This window comes from Mustela nigripes, chromosome 11 (assembly GCF_022355385.1).
Source record: "Mustela nigripes isolate SB6536 chromosome 11, MUSNIG.SB6536, whole genome shotgun sequence".
Classification (NCBI taxonomy): Eukaryota; Metazoa; Chordata; class Mammalia; order Carnivora; family Mustelidae; genus Mustela; species Mustela nigripes.
In genome coordinates this window covers 9,921,312-9,943,183 of record NC_081567.1, presented here as the reverse complement: position 1 = coordinate 9,943,183, position 21,872 = coordinate 9,921,312, and the positions used below count along the sequence as shown (strand labels likewise).

The window sequence follows — 21,872 nt, the reverse complement described above, 5'->3', positions numbered from 1 at the left end:
GGCTTAACCCACTGAGCCACCCAGGCGCCCCCAAGACGCAAAATTTTAACATCTGTCTTGGTAGATGGGTATATGAATGTTGATATTATTTTCAGTATGTTTCACATGTTTCATAATTTTAAATTTAGAGATAAAAAGATCACAAATCAAAACAAACCCTTCGGGGCGCCTGGGTGGCTCAGTGGGTTAAGCCTCCGCCTTCGGCTCAGGTCATGATCTCGGGGTCCTGGGATCGAGCCCCCTCTCCCTCTGCCCCTCCCCCTTCTTGCACTCTCCTTCTCTCTGTCTAATAAATACATCTTTACAAACAAAAACAAAAACTGGGCCTTGCTGCTTCTACCTAACCTCTCCTGCCCTGCACAGTCTGGCCCCCGCAGGCCCCCTGCCTCTGCAGCCCCGATTCGAGCTCACCCTGGATCCTCTCGTCCCTGTGGACTCGTCAGGTCCTTCAGGCCTTGCCAGGCCACAGGGATGCCGCGGCGACCAGGAGGGAGGGAGCTCCGGTCCGCAGAGAGCTGTCATTCTGGGGGGTGGAAACGAACAGTAAATAAGGCAATAAATCCAGATAATCGTAAGGACAGTGCAGAAATAAACAGGGTCTTGGGGGAGAGAGAGCAATGGGAGACAGGGAGGGCGACGGGGCCACCTTCCAGGCAAAGCCAACAGGCACTCAGCTCCCAGATGCAGGGTTCCAATCTCCGGTCAAACGCCCCCTCCCCAGCAAATCTCTTTCTGACCTCTCAGCTGGGGTGGTACCCCACCGCCGCTCTCCTGCCGAGCATTCAGTGCCCTTTCCAACGCGCTCAACCGCGATTATAATTAAATCGACATAGGACTGGCTGCTTGGTGCCTGTTTCTCTCCCTACAATTTAAGCTCCTTGCGGGTGGAGGCTTGCCCTGTCCACACATCCCGTGCCCATCCTGGTGGCTGGAGGCACTCAGTCATTATTTGTTAAAGATGGAAACCCAGAGTCGGGCTGAGTGATTTCTACCAGATTCCAAATTCCGCAAACATCAACAGAGCGACTCCCAAGGACAAATGTCACCAAAATAACCATCCTTATGGTGTAGATAGGTTTTAGGATATATGCTTTTTTACTACAGAATGAGCCTTTTTTAAAAAAGATTTTATTTATTTATTTGACACAGAGAGAGAGAGAGATCACAAGTAGGCAGAGAGGCAGGCAGAGGGGGGGGGGGAAGCAGGCTCCCCACTGAGCAGAGAGCCCGATGCGGGGCTTGATCCCAGGACCCTGGGATCGTGAACTGAACCAAAGGCAGATGCTTAACCCACTGAGCCACCCAGGCACCCCAAGGATTTTGTTTTCTGTTTTCTCTGCTTTCCGTGTCCTTCCTCTTGGGTATAACTAATTGCCCTCGTACGGTAAGACTCAGGGGGCTTTGCCAAGGTGCAGATTCAATTTCCTGGGATTTTGCCGATTTATTAGGAGAGAAGAGAAGGAATTCATTTTGGCTTGTCCTTGACCTTTCCTTTGGTTTGTTCCTTGACCTGTGGTTTCCCCAACACACCTGGGACCCCCAACGTGGCTGCTGAGCGGCTCTATAGCAATGGACAGAGTTTTTAAGCTCTGAGCTCCGTCTGGGAACAAGTTCAACAAGGCACAGAGCTCAATAAAAAAAAAAAACCTTGTTACAAACAACAACAAGAACAATAAAACCCTATCCCGCAGTTCTGCCCTAAAGGTCACCTCCTTCTCTGATTCACCTCGCATTCCAAGTGTAACAGCGAATTCAGAGTCCTGGGCTTCCTGTAGAGTGGGATTTCGCAAAAAGAACCATGAGGGGTTAAGAATTACACACTGTTTTCTGTATTTACTGAAAATATTTTGTTTTTAAGCTGTGTATGTGGTTGAAGGGGGTGTATGACTAGAAGGAAAATATTAGTATTACCACATGGAAAACATCACAAGGGAAAATCACGAGAAAGATGTTTCAAAGAGAGTTTATGTTTCGAGAAGATTTGTATCTTCTCCTCCAGAGAAGTAAAGGATCTGTGAACAGGGATTTTTGAAACATGCAAGACAGCTCCCTTAGTTCAAAGGAGAGTGGAAGGAGAGTCAACTTCAAGCGTTTTTTTTCCCCCCAAAAATCATGTTAAAGGGGAAAAGAAAAACATTGAGCAACTTCCCCACCTGGAGACTTTAGGAATCGCCACCAGGAGAACAAACTGCTTCAGAATCTGAGTCATTTGCGGTCCCTGCCCAACTGGCATCACGTGTTCCCGTCTCACAGGACACAATTGCAAATTGTGCTCACGGCTTCGAACTCGCTAGCCTGGCTGCGGCACTGGAATGAAATGAGCCATTAGCAGACACGAACTCCGGCGTCTGCTGTGGTCCAGGGGAGGAACCAGGAATCAGGCGGCAGGCACCTCGTTCTCAAGGAGCTGACCCCTCAGGTTGGGAAGAGGACACACAGACTTGACACACTTCACACGAAAATGAGTATAAGAGCAATCATGTCTTCCCCCAAGAAACAGCCGTAATTGGGGAAAGGAAATTGAAAGGTCAGGATAAAAAAACTGGGGACCCCTGGGTGGCTCAGTGGGTTAAGCCTCTGCCTTCGGCTCAGGTCATGATCCCAGGGTCCTGGGATCGAGCCCCACATCGGGCTCTCTGCTCGGAAGGGAGCCTGCTTCCTCCTCTCTCTCTGCCTGCCTCTCTGCCTATTTGTGATCTCTGTCTCTGTCAAATAAATAAATATTTAAAAAAAAAAAAAAACAACCTGATCAGAATCACTTGGGATATAGCCTTTGGAGCCCATGTTTACTTGAATGACTAATCAATCACCCGGAAGACAAGGTCTTCCACCGGTAATGTATAGAGACTTTAACTGGTGATGGAAGGAAAACAGCCAATGGGGTTCAGATCCGGCGCCTGGGGAAAGCAACCCAGTTCCTCACAGCTGATTCAAACTGTTCTGGAAACCGGGATCCCCACTGTTCAGGAAAGACACTCGAATGAGAAGATCTCCAGTGCGCCAGGCCTTGTGCTAAGCATGGGATAGAGGCTAACGGGTCCCAATTCTTACCTTCCATTTGCACATGAAATAATAGTATATATTGTATTAATATAATAATAATAACAATAATAATAAAACCCAGTTTTTCTCCCGACATTATGATGCCATACGGTTAAGTGCACTACAACGGAATTTTACAGGAACTGCTTTGGCAGCCTGGTGGGGAACGGATCCCGGCTCCCCCACTTCCCCCGAATGACTCCGGACACACGACTCCATCACTCTCAAGCCTGTTCCTGCGGACACACCTGAGTACCCGCCCCAGGTCCAACGCACAGTGCGTGGCAGTCACTGTCCATCACGTTTAAGAACCGTTCATCGTTATTCTGACACCTGGGCTAGGTGAGCGAAGACCAGTCCAGCACGGAGGACAGGGGCCCCAACAAGGCTGGAAGCAGTGGTCAGGACGGAGGATCCCGGCAGGACACCGAGTCCCACCTACAGAGGGGCGGCCCCGAGCGCTTCCCACGCCCCCCACGCCCGCCCCGGCATCGGGAGACCCCCCTGACCGCAAGCACCGAGTCCAGCGCGCAGGAGCCCAGCCCGCGGCCGCCGGCGTCTCCACCCGCGATCCGGCCGGCTGGGCGCGGTCAGGTCCCAGGTGTCACCGCCCAGACCGCAGTCCCCGCCCGAGTCCGCCCGCACCAGGGCAGCGGTGGGACGCCCCCCACCCCCGCCCCTCCCCCCCCCCCCGGGATGCCGGGGCGCCCAGAGGGCCTCCGCACAAATCACACAGAGACGAAACCGCCGAATGTCCCTTCCTGGGGCGACCTGCCTTCTCGGAAGTCGATGTGGCAGGGTCTCGCCCTGGGGGTCGCGGCCCCGCGGGGCGCCAGGACTTCCATAGCAACCGGCGTCTCCTAGCCCCGGCCACGCCCATACCCTCTGCGCAGGCGCGGAAGGGGGTGGGTTGGCCCACCGCTTCCGCGTCCGCCCGGCGTCCGCCGGGTGCTAGGGGCGGGGTCTGCGTGATGGCGTCACGGGGGCGGGGCCTCCGGCGCGGGAAGAGGCGGCGGGAGAATGGAGGTGCAGGAGAGCGGCGATGGCGCGGGCGAGCGCGGGGCCCAGGACCCTGCCCCCGCCCCCAGCAAGGGCCCGGGCAGCGCCGGCCACTACGAGCTGCCGTGGTGAGGGCCCAGACCGTGAACGATGGGTGCTCTGGACGGGTGGGTGGGCGAGTTGGCAGGTCGTGGCCCCGGGGGACCCTCGGGGCGGGAGCCCGTTCTCGGGGGTCCCCAGCGGAGCAGGAGGCCCCGGGGGGGCATCGAGTAGATTCGAATTTGCAGAGGGCGAGGGACGCGCGCCGCTGCCCACGCCTGGGCTCAGGAGTGGCCGGTCTGAACTCTGGAAGCGGGGTCTTGGCCCGAGCAGAGCTCACTGTGGTCATAGCTGCCCCCCGGGACCACCCTCGCAGCGCCTGGAGCTGTGTCTGCGGCTGCTCCGACGGCGGGAAGCGTCCGATCGGTTCCGAACTCGGGGTTGTGTGCGGAGGGCGCATCCGGGGTCGCTGAGAGGAGCTGGTGACCTGGAAGGTGACCCGGAAAGTCACCTGCCCGGGGCGGGGGGCACAGGTGTGGTGTGGACGATCCGCTCCGGTCCCACCGCCTCCGCGCGTGGGGATGGTTTTCTCTCCGCCCTCCGTGCGTGCCCACCCCTCCAGCCCACCCCTGTCCTGAGCAGATGCCTAAACCGGGCGCAGTGCAGCTTCCTAGAACATCTGTAGCAGCACCGCTCGGTCCCCCAGCCACTAGCCCCTCAAATCCACTGACAGCCCTAGAATTGCGGCTGGTCCCAGCTGAGATGGTCCCTGAGTGTACAAAACACAGCGGAGTCCCAGGACTTAGTTTTTTAAAAATCTCATTCGTAATTGTTGTATTGATGACATGTTGAAAATGTTAATCTTTCGAATGGATCCGGTTCAAAAAATGATTAGTAAAATTAACTTCCACCTATTTTCTTTTTACTTGTTTTTAAGCATTTTTACTCATTTATTTGAGAGAGAGAGCACGCATATGGGCATGTACAGGGTCAGGGAGGCTTGATCCCAGGACCCTGAGATGATGACCTGAGCCGAAGGCAGATGCCTAACCCACTGAGCCACCCAGGCACCCCTCTTTTTCCTTTTTTTTTTTTTTTTTTTAAGATTTTATTCATTTGACAGAGAGAGAGAGAGAGATCACAAGTAGGGAGAACAGCCGGCGGGGTGGGGGAAGCAGGCTCCCCGCCAAGCAGAGAGCCCGACGTGGGGCTTGATCTCAGGACCCTGAAATCATGACCCGAGCCGAAGGCAGAGGCTTAACCCACTGAGCCATTCAGGCGCCCCTCTGTTTTACTTTTTAATGGGGTCGCCAGCAGGTGTAAAATTACATATGGGGCCTGAGTTACATTTTTTATGCGTGACACTACTTTAAATGCTTAGGATATCTCATTCTACAAAACACACTCTGCTGTCCTCAGCTTCCATTTGATAGGGAAAAAAGAAAGAACAAACCAGTAGATAATGGAGTATCTTTGATGATGACAGGTGGCGTGCGTTAAATGACTCCGATAGTCAGGGAAGGCTTTTGATGAGATGATATTTGAGCAAAGACGGGAGCTCAGGAAGTGCGCCAAGCGGCAACATGGAGAAAGCTTTCAGGCAGGGGGAGCCCTTGTGGAGGCCCCAAAGGACCAGCATGTTTGCCGTGTCCAAGGTCTAGCTCAAATTTCCCCTGACATTCCTAGGTGCAACCCCGGGTTTCTGGAACCTGGTTAGCACTGTAGGAGGATCGTCTCAGCTCTCCGTGCTTGCTGGTAGGGAAGGCCTTTAAAGCAAGAACCATGTCTCGCTCCTTACTGTCCCGTCCACGCTGCCTCCCCCTGAGATCTTGAGCTCCTAGAAAGGACTGAGTATGAACAAGAAACGAGCAGCCACAAGCACGCTCTATCTGCTGGTCTTGGAGGGGAGCTCTTTATTCACCACAGTGTGTGGCAGACAAGCTTCTTTACGCGTAGCTGCTTCTGCCGCGGAACTCGGCCCATAGCCAGTGCAAGCTGAGGGTAAATCAGACTGTCATAAAGGGCAGAGGAAGCGCTGATGGTCAGATTGTTACAAATCGGCTGGCACTTCTGTTCTCCGAGCTAAAGAAAGTCATTTGCTCATAACATGGCTTGCTTATTCATTTGGAGGAGAGAGGTATGGGGGCTCCTGGGCGGCCCAGGGGTTGGAGCATCCGACTCGTGGTTTTGGCTCAGGTCATGAATCTCAGGGTCATGGAATCGAGCCCTGACTTGGGTTTTGAGCTCACTGGGAAGTCTGCTGAGTCGGCTTGAAGGGTCTCTCTCTCTCTCTCTGCCTATCCCCCTATTTGTGTGTGTGCACGTGCTCACTCTCTCTCTCTCTCTCTCTCTCTCTAAAATAAATCTTTGAGAGAGAGAAGTATTGATCTGAGTAAGCCACTAGCCGGTCCACTTCCCATGGCCTTGTAGGATCCCAGGGCAGACCTGTGGTTACTGTCTAGCCAGCCCTGCTGGGCACCTGGCACCAGTCTGCAGAAACGGACAGGTAAGGGATAAGACAGGAGCTCGGCTGCACCCGGGTCTGTCCGATCCGATGGTGTCAGCGCCTCGTGTGCTGAGCTTCTGTTGTGATGGGCGACCATGCTGCCACCCGGCGTCATGGCGCTCCAGATGGCCCGCTCTGGCCCCTCTCCAGCGACAACAGGTGTGTCTCCATGTCTCAGGTTTAAAGGCTTCGGTGCACAATTCTTACGCACTTAACATTTCCATTGGCACTTGGGTTACCTCTTTAAGTTTAAAACCTGCAGCATTTACTGTGCTTAAATTGCACGTGTATAATGTCCCGACAGAGCCCTCGGGAAGGGCCGTTAGTGCTTTGCTCCTGAGCCCTGACGTGAAAATAGTCACGTCACCATCTTTACGCGTTTTCTTTCTTTTTTTTTTTTTTTTTCTTTATGCGTTTTCTTAAAAACAGGGTGGAAAAGTACAGGCCAGTAAAGTTGAAGGAAATCGTCGGGAATGAAGACACAGTGAGCAGGCTGGAGGTGAGTGTTTTGTTGTTTTTTGGAGATGGTCTTGGGTTGTATTATGTGGTTTTGACAAGCTCGAGGAAGGCGCTTGGAGGAAGACCGCCAAGGTCGCGAGGGATGGGGCGGGCCACAAATGCAGAAGAATCGAGGGATTGCGAGCTGGTCAGTTTGGAGAAGACTGGAAGCCGTGGTGGCTACCTTCCCGTGTCGGAGGCGCCGGCTTCTCGGAGAGGGGTTCTCTGACCCATGCTTCTAGAGCCGCGACGGCAGACTTTCTCCGTAAAGGCTGACTCGCAGGTGTCTTAGGCTTTGCAAACCCTATAATGACTGTCTAGTATTCTTAATTTTTTAAACAATCCTTTAAAATCATAAAATCATTCTGCGCTAGGGGGCTTATAAAAACAGGCCCCGGGGCGCCTGGGTGGCCCAGTCCATTGAACGTCTGATTCTTGATTTCGGCTGGGTCATGATCTCAAGGTCATGGGAAGTCGCTTCGGCTTCTGTCCTTTCCCACTGCCCTTCCTGCTGATGCTCCCTCTCTCTGTCTCTCTAAAATACATAAATCTTTTTTTTTTTTTTTTTAAGAATTTATTGTTTCGTTTGACACAGAGAGAGCACACAAGCAGGGGGAGCAGCAGGCAGAGAGAGAGGGAGAAGCAGGCTCTCCTCAAAGCAGAGAGCCCGATGCGGGGCTCGATCCCAGCACCCTGGGATCCTGACCTGAGCCGAAGGCAGATGCCCAACTATCTGGCCCACCCAGGTGCCCCCAAAATAAATAAATTAAAAAAAATAAGATAAACAGGGCTGAGGCTGGATTACCCCCACTTCCCGCCAACCCCCCTCCACGGTGGTTTGCCGGCTTTCGCCTAGAGGGACTAAGTGACAGCATAGCCGACTTCAGGACGACAGGAACAGGAGTGAGCAGAAGTGTGCCCCGTAGGGCAAGCTTTGAAATCCTCACCCTAGAGCTCTTTGGGCGGAATCTAGAAGGCCAGCTACGTGAGGCATCACGGAGATAGTCTCTGCAGGAAAGGGGACTTAGACTCTAACAGATACCGAGGTATTTGTTTTTCTTACAAATGAGTTCATTTTACAGATGTTTGCGGGCCATACGGTGCAGTGTTCGGACCTGCTGATAGAATGGTGAACCTAATAGACAGGACCCCTGCTTGCGTGGGCCTTAGTCTCATAGGGGTCAAAGTGCACAGGCCATGTGGGGAGCACTCTGCTGGAGGGGAGGGGGTTGCTGTGGAAGCACAGGAGGTGCGGGCCGTTAACCTGCTCCCAGTGTCTTCGTTCTCGTGGAAGAAGGGACAGCAAAGCTGAGTAAGTGGGCGTTAGCCAGACTTGGGGGGGCAGGAGCAGAGGGAGGTGAGGCAAATGGGAATAGCATGTGCAAAGGCCCAGAGGTGAGAGAGCTTAGCTTGTTGGGCGTGGGCTGATGCCATCTGATTGGAATATGGAGTAGGGCTTTCCGGACATTAATGGGTGGATGAATTGCCTGCGGGCGTCTTGTGAAAAATGCAGATCTTGACCCAGGGAGTGGGGCTGGGGTCTGTATTTCTTTTTATTTTTTATTTTATTTTATTTTTTTTTAAAGATTTTTTTTTTTAAGATTTTATTTATTTATTTGACAGACAGAGATCACAAGTAGGCAGAGAGGCAGGCAGAGAGAGAGGGGGAAGCAGGCTCCCTGCTGAGCAGAGAGCCCGATGCGGGGTTCGATCCCAGGACCCTGGGATCATGACCTGAGCCGAAGGCAGAGGCTTTAACCCACTGAGCTTTAAAGACTTTTTGTTTGTATATTTGACAGAGAGAGACTCAGCGAGACAGGGAACACAAGCAGGAGAGCGGGAGAGAGAGAAGCAGGCTTCCCGTGGAGCAGAGAGCCCCATATGGGGCTCGATCCAGGACCTTGGGGTCATGAGCTGAACCAAAGGCAGATGCTTAACTGAACCACTGAGGCGCCCTGAGAGTGTGCATTTCTGACTCGCCCCCAGGGGATGCCGATGTTGCGGGTTGTGGAGCCCACAGAGGAACAGGGGCGTGGAGTGTCTGTATGGGGGCGTGGGAATGGGCCGGTGAGGTGGGCAGGGCCTCCTGAGCCCTATTGGAGAGTTGGGGCTCACAGGAGTCATCCGAGGGCTGCGTCAGGCGCAGATGTTTTGACAGATGGGCGTTCTAGAAAGTTGGCTGGGGTCATAATAGAGAAAATGCGTGGGTGTGGCACAGGATTAGCGGACCCTGAGACCAGCTAGTTAACCAGCTAGTTAACGGCCAGTTAAAAGCCATCCAGGCGAGAGGTGAATGGCAGAAGGAGACGGCCGTGGGGCAGAAAAGAAGGACATAGAAACAGAGAAGGAACGGCCAAGCCTCTGTGACTAAGGCGCTGTGTGCGCGGCCAGGGGAGCGCGGGAGGTTCCTGGCGTGGCCAGTGGGGTTGATGGCACTGAGGGCCCACGCGAGGGGAAGCACAGGTGGCCCCTGGGTGTGACGGGCAGTGGGGAATTCGCTTTGGAATATGCAGAGCTGAGAGTTTCATGGGGTACCCACGTGGAGAACTCTGTGGCCGTGTCCCCGCGCGGGCCCCTGGGGCTGGGGACGCTTGGCACCGCGGGTCTCCAGATTAACCGGTTCGGACGCACCTTTGTTCCTCCAGGTCTTTGCAAGAGAAGGAAACGTGCCCAATATTATCATCGCTGTAAGTCCCCCATCCGGGCCCTGTTAAAGGTCCTGGAGTCTCACTTTCTCCCCGAGAGCTTCAGTGCCCAGAGCTTCCTCGTCCGAGGGGCCCACGGTCACCAGAGCCCTTGCCAGTCCCCTTGGCAGAGGGAAGCATTCGCCCCGGTTGGTCGGGGGGTCCTGTGGGTGGGAGGCTGGGTTGATTTGGTGTGTGCGGGGCTGGGGGGGGGTTGGGGAGGAGTTCGAAGAGGAGGTGACACCAACGGCGGGGGGCAGGAGCTCGGGAGCAGAGGCAAGCTCGTGCTGTCAGCGGGTGCGGTCTCCTCCCCAGGGTCCCCCAGGAACCGGCAAGACTACAAGCATCCTGTGTTTGGCCCGCGCCCTGCTGGGCCCGGCATTCAAGGATGCTGTTTTGGAGCTCAACGCCTCCAATGACAGGTGCGCCTGGGAGTTGGGACCGCGTGACGGGTGGCGAGTGTTTGAAGCTTGAGCTGTCATAGAAACTGCCTTCTTGCAGGTCTGGGTTGTCCTTGGGGTTTGTCTCGCCGGCTTCGTGTTTTCCGTTGATCCTTCCCCGTGAACGAGAACCGGCGTCACTTGCCTGTTCACGTAGCATCATAAGCACTGACTTGCTGGCTTCCTTTTTAAATTTTTTTTTTAAGATTTTATTTATTTGACAGACAGAGATCACAAGTAGGCAGAGAGGCAGGCAGAGAGAGGGGGAAGCAGGCCCCCCACTGAGAAGAGAGCCCGATGCGGGGCTTGATCCCAGGACCCTGAGATCATGACCTGAGTCGAAGGCAGAGGCTTTAACCCACTGAGCCACCCGGGCGCCCCTCCAACAAGCGTCTTTAAAGCTGAGCGAATACTGTCACAAAACAAGATGGTCCACGTTCTGGCCAGAAGATATTAGGCAATGAAGTTCTCCCTGTTGAGGAACAGGTCGGCTGAAAATATATTTATTTTTTGTGCGTAGATATATGTTGTTCACTCCTTGATGCTAAAGTTCGAGGAAGTTCACCCACAATCTTGGCATCAGAGGACCCCATGCTCTGAGATGGTCCGACTATGGTCAGTTTCACAGCCCGAAGTGCTGCCCTTCGCCTGTCTGTGGCCATTTTCTGATTTGTCTAATAATATGGAATGTTCCCTGTCGTTTGTGTTCATCTTTTGTGAGTGGAAAATGAAAAAGTTTTGAACTTTCAGCTGCAGTCCGTGAGTGCTTTCAAAAACAAAGATGATGTATTTGAACTTCTTTTGTCGCTTCTAGAAAGAGAGTGCGGTGCCCTTAGCAACGCAAAATATTGGAGGACAGGACGGGCCAGGGGGACAGTTTTCCCTCCTACCACAGCATCCTAGGGAAGTGCGACAGTCTTGCCTTTTCTCAAGACTTTAATCTTTTCGGGCGCCTGGGTGGCTCAGCAGGTTAAAGCCGCTGCCTTCGGCTCAGGTCATGATCCCAGGGTCCTGGGATCGAGCCCCACATGGGGCTCTCTGCCCCGCAGGGAGCCTGCTTCCTCCTCTCTCTGTCTGCCTCTCTGCCTACTTGTGATCTCTGTCAAATAAATAAATAAAATCTTAAAAAAAAAAAAAAAAGACTTTAATCTTTTCATTGCTGTTGTTTTTAGCCTAGTTGGGAATGATAAGGAACAAGGAAACAGTCACTCGGATGATGACATTGCCATTTTCATTTCAAAATACAGGAAGAATAAGGTCATAGAGACCTTGTGACATACCTCAGATTATCAAAAGGTCCGGGGAACTTGCAGGGTAATTGCAAGAGAAAATGCCTCTCTTGCTACTCTCTTGCGCTCTTGCCTCTGGTAGCACAGGAATAGGTGAATTTGATCTTCGTTGTGTTGGAGGACCTCCAAGAAGGAATAAAAGTAGTGAAACGTTAATCCTGATACACAGAATTGCCCCCCAAACTTACAAACCACAGTCGTGTGCGTGGGGGTGTGGTCTGGGGGTTAGAAGCCCCCTGAGGGTACGTGGGTCTCTCTGGGAAGGCGACAGGACAGCGAGGCCTTGTTGTTTCAGGGGCATCGATGTGGTGAGGAACAAGATCAAAATGTTCGCCCAGCAGAAGGTCACGCTTCCCAGAGGGCGGCACAAGATCATCATCTTGGACGAAGCAGACAGGTAGGGACTGCTTTGCCAAGTGCACAGTGACCTCGATTCCTCGGTCTCTTACCAGGCTTTAATTAAAGCGGGCAGAGAGCTCTCTCCCCTCTGCACGACCGTGGCAGACCAGCTTATCACATCTTCCAAAAGCAATTTAACAGGGACCTGACCCCTTATCTTCATTAAGCGACATTCGTCGAAGACCATGTCAGTTAATGGGTTCGTTCCAGCTTCCGGGGAATGATCTATCGTGGTCAGTACACATGACATCAAATTTACCATTTTAACCACTTCAAAAAAAAAGATTTGGGGTGCCTGGATGGCTCAGTGGGTTAAAGCCTCTGCCTTCGGCTCGGGTCATGGTCCCAGGGTCCTGGGATCGAGCCCCGTATCGGGCTCTCTGCTTAGCGGGGAGCCTACTTTCCCCCCCCCTCTCTCTGCCTGCCTCTCTGCCTCCTTGTGATCTGTCTGTCAAATAAATAAATAAAATCTTTAAAAAAAAAAAGATTTTAGTATTAGGGAAGGAGGGAGCACGAGTGCAGGGAGGGGCAGAGCAAGAGGGAGAAGCAGACCCCCACTGAGCAGGGACCCCCCACACACACACACCCCCACGGAGGCAGGGCTTGATCCCAGGACCCCAGGACCATGACCTGGACTTGAGGGTGCCCAGGCTCTCTAGGGAGGGCTGTGTGTCCAGCGGGCCCTGGGCCCCGGTTGCAAACTGCCTGCTTGTGTTTTTCTTCTCAGCATGACTGATGGAGCCCAGCAAGCCTTGAGGAGGACCATGGAAATCTACTCCAAAACGACTCGCTTTGCCCTCGCCTGTAACGCTTCTGATAAAATCATAGGTGAGGGTCAGCTCTGGGCGGCTTGGCCTCCACCCGGGATGCTCACGTTGGCTCTTTAACCACAGAAGGGTAGGGCGTTTGGGGTTGCCTACCACGGGCCGAGCACTGCAGAATCACCTTTTTCATTTGATCTTACGTAATTCTGTGTGAAGGTCTTCTTAACTCCACATTAGAGAGGAGAACACTGGAGCTCAGAGGGGTTGAGTAGTTTGGCCAAAGTCACACAGCATGCAGAAGAGCCGGGACTGGAACCCCAGTCTCTTGGGCTCTGGCACCGTCGTGGGCACACGTGACATTTTGCTGGCCTGGGTACAGTGTCATGGTCACTGCCTTGCCCCAGACGCTCTCCTGTACTTTCTGTGCACTGGGCGCTTGGCCCACACTCAGTCCACACCCGCGGCTTTGTCGTCACCGGGGACTGCCTCCCCTGTGCAAGCTCGCCCGTCAGCCCGCTCTGACCTGGACGGCCTGGCCGTCCCTCCCCCGAAGTCGGTGCTTCCTCACCCCTTTGCCCACACGCCCATCTCAGCTTCCTGCCCGGGGCACTTTCTTCCCTTTGCGATACCCACAGCAGCCTCTGCCTGGCTTTGGTTCTCTCTCCCCGTTTCTCCCCACTCTCTGCATCACGTCCGCCCCGCTGACCTCCAGCCTGTGTGAGCTCGGCCCCCGGACTCGCCCTCCTGCGCCCAGGCCACGGCTCGCAGCCGCAGACCAGCGTGTGGCTGGCCACGCTGCACTGCGAGGTCCCGGTTCCCAGCCGCGGTGGGCCTGCCGTGGCACCAGGAGCTCTGCACCCGTCCTGCACCCGTCCCAGATGCTCACAACTTCTCCATCGGCCCGTTCAGCCACCACTCGGCACGCACTGACGCTTGTTCTACACGGCGCCGGGGGCCGTTGCGTGAGAACGTTCTCGATCGTCAGGATCACCAGTGTAGGGACACACTGAGAGGGCGGGAGTGGTGTCCTGCCTAGAGACCCCTCCCCCAGTGCGTTTCGCACGGGGCTGCGCGTGCACGCGTACGTTGGGTGGTTGGATGCCGTGGTCACGGGCGGAGCGTGCCGGCCCTCCCTTGTCAGTTCGTCTGACCCGCGCAGCATCCCAGCCTTTTTTTTGTTTTGTCTGTTTATTTTTTTAAAATTTCTAAAGAGCTGCAACAGCCATGGAAATGAAATCACAAAAAAATGTTTCTTCGTGTTAGAGGAAATAGCGCAAGATCAAATCGCTACAGTTGACTTTTATTTTCTTTTTTGGAAGATTGTATTTTCAACTCCTCTCCACACCCGGTGGGGCTCCAAGTCACAACCGGGAGATCGAGGGCCATAGGCCAGACCGACCGAGCCAGCCTGGTGCCCTGCCCCAGAGGTGATTTGTACACTCTTCGTCATGGACCCTTCATGGGGGTCCTGGACTCGTGCCAGCAACAAGAGAGACACCCGCACTCTGAGGGAGCCCATGCCGCCTTATTCTGACACGGATTTAAATTCTGTGGGCCCTGGAGCGCCTGGCTGGCTCAGTTGGAAGGGCAGGTGACTCCTGATCTCGGCGTTGTGAGTTCGAGTCCCACACTGGGGGTGGGGACTACTTAAAAATAATGATAATAAATTCTGCGAACTCAGCTTTCAGTGTTGCGCACGAGAGAAAAATCTAAGGGAAACTTTAAGTGTAGCCGAATATGAGCTGCTTCTAATGATGAACCTCTTATCGATGTGGCTGAGCCAAATACATAATTAAGATTCTGTGGTGGAGTTTTCCTGATTTCGGATACGCTGAAATGGACTGACTTGTAGGACTCCTACGTTTCCTTAATGCAGATAAATTTACAGGAGTGCATTCCTTGGAAGTGCCTGTGTGCACGGGGCATGGGACACAGGCCCGATGGGGGCCCGGAGACCATGGAGAAGCTGTTGTCCCAATCTAAAGCGAGGGGCAGGGGCAGCGTCCAGAATCCCGGACCCATCTCTCTAGTGGCTGTCCGTCCTGGCTGCGGTCACATTCTCCTGGGGAGCCTTAGAGAGACCACGCCCATGTCCCATGTCCCTGCTCACCTTGGACCAGCGGTTGGGGACACCAAGCTCACACTCGCACAGTGAACAGAAACCCCACACCGACTCACCCGCCCGCCATGGCTCCTGGGTGTCTCGTTCCTAGAGGGTCTTTTCCCCTTCTGGAAGCCGAGGCCAGCCAAGGCCATCCGTGGCAGTGCAGGGGAGGCCCACTGGTTGCTGCTTTGAGCTGTTGGAGAGCCATGGCTGGGGAGGGAGCATTGGTGCCACTGTGGCCGGTGTATGTCCCGAGCAGGGGCTTCCTAGCATGAGGCGGGTGTCGGGGTGGGAGTCCCGGGGCTGTCGGGGGTGCGCCAGCCTCTGTGGTGAGCCTCACCCTCCTGTCCCGGTCAGAGCCCATCCAGTCCCGCTGCGCCGTCCTCCGCTACACGAAGCTGAGCGATGCCCAGGTCCTCGCCCGGCTGCTGGCGGTGCTGGAGCAGGAGAAGGTCCCCTACACCGACGACGGCCTGGAAGCCGTCATCTTCACGGCGCAGGGAGACATGAGGCAGGTGCGCGCCGTCGAGGCCCCTCGGCCACCTACCTCCGGGGCTGCGTGTGCCTTGTTCTGGGGGGGTCGTGCAGAGACAGGGACCCTGCTCGCTGGGGCAGACCTGGGAGGAGGGGGCTCCGGTGTTGGGGGCGGTGGCGATGGTCAGGACTGAAAATCGCCGTCCACATGTGCTTGTGTCTTCCACAGGCGCTGAACAACGTGCAGTCGACCTTCTCGGGATTTGGCTTTATCAACAGCGAGAATGTGTTCAAGGTACAGGAGCCCGGGGCCCTTGGGGGGTTCTGCAGAGCCGGTTGGCAGCAGCGAGTGGGCGCCTTGTGGCGGTGCTGGGACCCTCCATGCCCCCCGCCAATCTGAGGGTCTCAGGAGCGCCCCCGCGTGTGGGGAAGTGGAAGTGCTGGTGCACCCCAAGGGGCCTCACTGCCTGTGCCCCGGGGGCTTCTCCGATCTGGGGGCAGAGGACCCAGGCTGCCCGCTGCCCCAGGGGTTGTCCACTGCTGGAAGGCGGGAGGGGCCGCCGAGCCTCTGCTGCCGGCCTCCCACGCTTACTGAGCGGAGGGACAGAGACGCCCACTCTCTGGTTGGCCACGGTTTTTGTCCTGGGAATGCTTTTGAAAACCGCTGACCCCTCCTAACCACCTGCCTGTCTTACACTTTCCCCCTTACTTGGGGGTAAAACCCGGGTGGGGCTGTCCATGTGTTCAGACCGTGGCTGTTCTTAGCAAGTTTGTGGGTAAAGAAAGCTGCAGGGAAAGCCTGGTTTGCCCCTGGTGGTGACTGTGTTTCCAGGGCTGCTCTGGGACACTTTAGGCTCCGCTTCTGGCACAGACCTTCAGGGCTCTGGAAAGCAGGGTTTCTGGGGGAGTTAACTGCTGAGAGGTTCTAGGGTGCGTGGGGCTGGGGGAGAAAGCAGAGGGTTTCCTTTATTTATTTATTTATTTATTTTTTTTTTTTTAAGATTTTATTTATTTGACAGAGATCACAAGTAGGCAGAGAGAAAGAGAGGGAAGCAGGCTCCCCGCTGAGCAGAGAGCCCGATGCGGGCCTCAATCCCAGGACCCTGAGATCTCATGACCTGAGCCAAAGAAGGCAGTGGCTTAACCCACTGAGCCACCCAGGCGCCCAGAGGGTTTCCTTTAGACGTTGTAGATAGAGGGCGAGGCGCCAACTCTCGATCTCGGAGTTTTGATTTCGAGCCCAGCGTTGGGCACGGAGACGACTTTAAAAATTTAAAGAAATGTTTTTTTTGTTTTATTTAAATTCAGTTAGCCAGCACAGTCCATGGTTCATTTCCGATGTCTCCTTCAGTGATTCCTCAGCTGCATAAAGAAGTTTTAAATGTGGGTCCCGAGGTGGAGGGCGGGGAGGGGCCAGCCCCAAGCTCGGGGACACGTGCACCACCGCCCCCAGGCCCGTCTTCACGCTGACATGCTGAGGTGGGGGACCCTGTCCCAGGAAAGCCAGTTTCCATTCCGGGCAGGAGGCTGGTCCCAGTTCTTAAATGGATTGTGAATGGTTCTGGGCGAGCGGTCCTCCGAGGGACCTAAGGTGTGTGCGACTGATTGATGGCTTTTCGTGCAACAAGAGGCTCCTGCTGGCCCCGTGTTCACCCCCCTGGTGCATGGGCCGTCTGTAGTGACGGGGTCAGAACTTCCTGCCCAGCGAGGAAGCCTGACGCCATCCTCCGGTGACTCGCTCGGTCGTGATGGGGCCTTCTGGGGTCCTGTTGGCCAGAGAAGGCGATGACACACGCTGGTGTGTGTCCGGGCTCCCCCTCAGCCCCCAACTGACCTTTCTCTCCGGGTTGCTCAGGTCTGCGACGAGCCCCACCCCTTGCTGGTGAAGGAGATGCTCCAGCACTGCGTGAACGCCAACATCGACGAGGCCTACAAGGTGGGTGTCCCTCCTCCCCGACTCGGGAGGTGCGGGGGCCGTCGCTCCCCTCGGTTCTTAGCGTGAGGCGGGGAGTTGGGTGCACCTCGCAGGAGGAGGCGGAGCCTGGGAGGCTGGAGTCCATGCTCTCGGTCACTGTCGACAGGCGTTCAACCCGCAGTTCGGAGCCCCATCTTTGTCCTACAGTGATATGCTCCACAGGAGAACGTTGTCCCCCCAAGACCTGAGGAGAGACCAGCCCAACTCCTTACATTTCTGTGACGCCGCCCGTGTGGCCGAGGGAAACTTGGCCCTCCGTCCCCCCGAGGGACAAGGAATGGCGTTCTGGGACCCAGTGGTCCCTGGTCATCCAGGAGAAGCAGGACCCAGGGCTTCCGGCCTCATGTGGAGCCTGATGCCGTGTGCGGATTTCAGGGGGTATCGTCACAGTTCAGGTGACCCCTGGCAGTGGTACGATTTAAGGCCACTGGCCCCACCACAGCCAGTTTCCCTCCGCCTGCTCCCACCAAACTAGGCCAGAAGTGGGCTGGGTTTAGGGAAGGGCCAGGTGTCATTCGAAACCAAGGGGTGGGGAAAAAAAAAAAATAGAAAAGAAAAAAGTAAAAACCAAAGGGCGAGGTGGGGAGACTGAGGCAGAGACCCAGGCACACAACCCAGAGGCAGCCTTCAGATTTAGGGACCCAGAGCTTCCGTGCCCTCTTGCGTCCACCCCAAGATGCCACAGCAAAGGCGAGACAACGGACTCCAGACCCCAGACCCCGTCCCACCAGACCCGGTTGCCTGAGTGGGCTGAGGGGGGCTGGAACCCGGGGCTGGAACCTCGGCCTGGGTGCAGACTGGGCAGAAGGCCAGGACCCTGCTCCCGCGGAGACCTGGTGGAGGCTCGGCCTGCAGGGGGCACACGGGAGCCCAGCCCTTAGGGAGCACCGGCGGGCAGATGCTGCTTCCGCTTCCCCTCCTGTGCTCACTGGGGTGGTTCCTGTCGCTTTTTAGGACCCTTGGATAGAGCCCCAACGTGGGTGTCCTAGGAGACCATGCAAAGCATTTTTACTTTTATTCATGAGAGAGAGAGACGGAGGGGAGAAGGGGGCAGGGGGAGGAGCAGAGGGAGAGCCACAGGCAGACCGCGCTGAGCTCAGAGCCTGCTTCGGGGCTTGATCTCAGAACCCTGAGAACATGATCTGAGCGAAACCAAGAGTCGGTTGCTTAACCGACCGAGACCCCAGGTGCCTCCAGCCGTGGAATACATTTTAAAACTTTTGTGACATTGGGGTATTGGGCTGGCTCAGCCGGCAGCACAGGTACCTCTTAATTTCTCTTTTTAAAAAAATGTTTTTTTTAATTTTACTAATTTATTTGACAGACAGAGATCACAAGTAGGCGGAGAGGCAGGCAGAGAGAGGGGGAAGCAGGCTCCCTGCCGAGCAGAGAGCCTAGGACCCTGAGATCATGACCTGAGCCGAAGGCAGAGGCTTAACCCAGGGAGCCACCCAGGTGCCCTGCACATGTGCCTCTTAATCTCAAGATCCTGAGATCAGGCCCCACATAAGGCATAGAACCCACTGTAAAAAAAAGTAATAATAGCAAAAATAAAAAAGTAATAGTAAAAAAAAAATAGGGGCACCTGGGTGGCTCAGCAGGTGAAAGCCTCTGCCTTCGGCTCAGGTCATGATCCCAGGGTCCTGAGATCGAGCCCCGCATCCTGGGTCGCCAAGGATGATCTGTCCACTCCCTGCTGTGTGACGGGCCCAAGGCTCGTCCCCTCGCTCCCCCCAGTACCCTTGTCACCCAGCGGATCTTCCTCTGTCTAGATTCTCGCTCACCTGTGGCATCTCGGCTACTCGCCGGAAGACATCATTGGCAACATTTTTCGAGTGTGTAAAACCTTCCAGATGGCGGAGTACTTGAAACTGGAGTTCATCAAGGTCGGTGAGAGTCCAGCAGTGGCTCTCCTGGGGACCGGGGCCCCGCCGCGGTGTCTTGGTTTGGCTCCCGGGCCTGGCCCCTGGGCTCAGTGAGTGTCCCAAGGCCGGGTGGTCCTGGGGCTGGGAGCTGGTTTAAGCCTCTTCTGCCGGTCAGCCTAGGTGCCCTCAGCATCTAAGATTTGTTTGTTGGCTCTGAAGGTCGGGTTAATTGAGGTATAATTGACATAAAGTACAAGGGAGCCTCTCGGTGCCTTCTGTTAACAGAAGTGTTCGGTCTCCTAAAGGCCACAGCCAAGGTCGGACCAGTTCTGTGATTTCCCCCCGCCTCCCAAATACATGAGCCCCTTTGTAACCAGTCAGCTCCCCCAGCAGCCAGAAACCGCCGCTCTGTTTTCTCTCTGGCGGGAAATAATTTTCCAGAATGTTCTAGGGAATGACCGTGGAATCACGAAGAAGGTAGCCTTTTGAGTCCGCTTAGCTTAATGCGTTTCGGGTTTGTTCATGGTGTTGCGTCTGTCGGCGGGTCGCTCCTTCTCACTGCCGAGAGGCGAACCACGGTTTGTGTGTTCACTGCTCAGAGGACACTGGTGGGTCCGGGTGTGGGTGACCGTCAGTAAGGCCACTGTGAACATTTGCATATGCAAATCAGTGTGAATGTGTACATAAGTTTTTCTTTTTCTCAGGCAACTTCCTAGGGGGTGGGATTGCTTATTCTTTTCTTTTTTTTTTTTTTTTTTTAAGATTTTATTTATTTGGCAGAGAGAGATCACAAGTAGGCAGAGAGGCAGGCAGAGAGAGAGGGGGAGGAAGCAGGCTCCCTGCTGAGCAGAGAGCCCGATGCGGGGCTCAATCCCAGGACCCTGAGATCATGACCTGAGCCGAAGGCAGCGGCTTAACCCACGGAGCCACCCAGGCGCCCCAGGGATTGCTTATTCTAATGGTCAGGGTGTGTTTAACTTTATAAGAAACTGGGAAACCAGTTTCTGAAGTGATTATAGCTTGTGCGTTTCTCCCAGTCGTGGGCGAGCGAGCGTTCCAGATGCCCCGCAGCCTAGCCAGCACTGGCAGTGTTTGGTTCTCTTTTTTTTTAAAGATTTTATTTGTTTTATTTTAGAGAGAGTGCAGGGGTGGGAGGGGCGGGTTGTAGGGGGAGGGAGAGAGAGAGTCTCGGGCAGACCCTGCACCCAGCATGGAGCCCGACGTAGGGCTCGATCTCATGACCTTGAGACCATGACTTGAGCCAAAATCAAGAGTCAGATACTCTACTGATGGAGCCCCCCAGGCGCCCCTTGTCCTGGCTTCAAGGTGCGTTTCCCAGCAGCTAACAGCATGTGCTGATTTGCCCTCCGTTCCTTTTAATGAAGCGTCTGTTCAAATCTACCGAGTTCTTCATTGGGTCATTTTTTTCTTAGTGAGTTTTGAGACCTATTTATATATCCTGGCTTCAAGTCCTTTATCAGACGTGTGTTTTCTAAGGATTTTAATATTTTCTCCAAGCCTGGCTTTTGGGTTTTGTTTTTGCTTTTTTTCTTAACTGTCCCACATCCTTTTAGAAAAAAATAAACTGAATTTTAGACATAACCCATGACAACCTGGAGTTCATTTTCCAGCTGAAATTTGAGTTCGCTCTATCAGTTTGAAGTAAACTGCTGGTTCAAATGTAAAAACCTAAAGTTCGCCCTCACTTACCAACCAGCTGGACGTGTGCTTTGTTTTCCAGGAAATCGGATACACGCATATGAAGATAGCAGAAGGCGTGAACTCCCTCCTGCAGATGGCAGGGCTCCTGGCCAGGCTGTGTCAGAAGACAATGGCCCCGGTGGCCAGTTAGGGCAAGAGAACTCGTTGCTGGGGATGACGAGGGTCCTGAGAATCCTCGTCTGGGAGGGACAGGAGTCAGGGCCTACCCGTCTGGAGAGAAGGCTGCCTTCACCCGTGGCCCTCACTCCACGTCCGTGAGTGTCTGCAGTCAGCCTCTGACTCACAGACGCGGTGACAGGGTGACCGGCGCCCAGAGAACCTCAGGGCTTGGCACCCGACCTGGCTTCGTTAATAAAAAGGCTGTCTGGTTTCGTCGGCGCTAAGGCGGCGTCGCCGGGCCACGAGGAGAACCTGCTTCCCGTCTCTGAGTGTCCCCAGCGTCTGGCAGGTGGAACAGGTGATGGAGAGAGTCGGCTGGTGAAACTAATCTCCGTGCTTCTAGAAGCCTGGAGGACAGTTTTGTGGGGTTTGGGACAGAGACGGACGTCCCAGAACAGCCTGGGGCAGTGAGGCCTTCAGAGAGGACCGGCAGGGGTCACCGGGGACAGTGGTGTGACACCTGCCCACTGGCCTTCTCTGTTCCCCAGTAAATTCTCTGTTACCTCGTATGATCGTTTCTCCCCCACGAGGTCTAATTTTTTCCCCGTTTTTCAAATTACAAAAAAATACCGGTGTACATAAAAGTAGAAAGAAAAGGGGCTCCTGGGTGGTTCAGTCGGGTGATGTCCGACCCCTGCCTTCGGCTCAGGTCGTGATCTCGGTCCTGGGTGGAGCTCTGCAGCAGGCTCCTTGCTCCGTGGCTCCTGCCCCTCCCCCCTGCTCCCTCACTCTCTCCCTTTCTCTCAAATAGATAAAAAATTTTTTTAGGAAAAGGTGGAGGGGGAGAATTAAGGTTCTCAAAAATGGCAAAGTAAGGTTTTAAAGAACATTTTAACCTATTTCCCAATATTCCCCTTATCTGGAGCCTCCTGATCACTGTGAGTCTGCAGGGGAGGACCAGGGCCCAGAGGCA

The 21,872-nt window shown here is 54.7% G+C and overlaps 1 protein-coding gene and 1 long non-coding RNA gene across 4 annotated transcripts in view; one reads left to right on the top strand and one right to left on the bottom strand.

The window, feature by feature from the left end:
* LOC132026634 (uncharacterized) overlaps positions 1-3,680 on the bottom strand; it is an 8,120-nt gene extending 4,440 nt beyond the window's left edge. The window contains exons 1-2 of one of the 3 annotated variants that reach the window (XR_009406951.1): positions 3,552-3,680; positions 412-523 (exon numbers count right to left, since the gene is read on the bottom strand). This is a non-coding gene — a long non-coding RNA (uncharacterized LOC132026634). The other 2 variants (XR_009406952.1, XR_009406950.1) reach the window with 2 other exon arrangements.
* Positions 3,681-4,027: 347 nt separating this feature from the next.
* RFC2 (replication factor C subunit 2) lies at positions 4,028-21,214 on the top strand. Its single transcript, XM_059414708.1, has 11 exons — positions 4,028-4,169; positions 7,016-7,085; positions 9,730-9,771; positions 10,084-10,190; positions 11,793-11,894; positions 12,624-12,724; positions 15,122-15,279; positions 15,468-15,533; positions 17,094-17,174; positions 18,986-19,099; positions 20,820-21,214. The coding sequence occupies exons 1-11, from the start codon at positions 4,063-4,065 to the stop codon at positions 20,928-20,930; spliced, it is 1,059 nt and encodes a 352-aa protein (XP_059270691.1). The 5' UTR covers positions 4,028-4,062; the 3' UTR covers positions 20,931-21,214.
* Positions 21,215-21,872: the final 658 nt, after the last annotated feature.

Excerpts from the sequence above, each read along its gene's own strand:
- RFC2 (XM_059414708.1), top strand. The coding sequence starts at position 4,063 with ATGGAGGTGCAGGAGAGCGGCGATGGCGCGGGCGAGCGCGGGGCCCAG. Across the intron at positions 10,191-11,792 it reads CTCAACGCCTCCAATGACAG|GGGCATCGATGTGGTGAGGA; the intron begins GTGCGCCTGGGA and ends TTGTTGTTTCAG. Across the intron at positions 15,280-15,467 it reads CGCAGGGAGACATGAGGCAG|GCGCTGAACAACGTGCAGTC; the intron begins GTGCGCGCCGTC and ends TGTCTTCCACAG.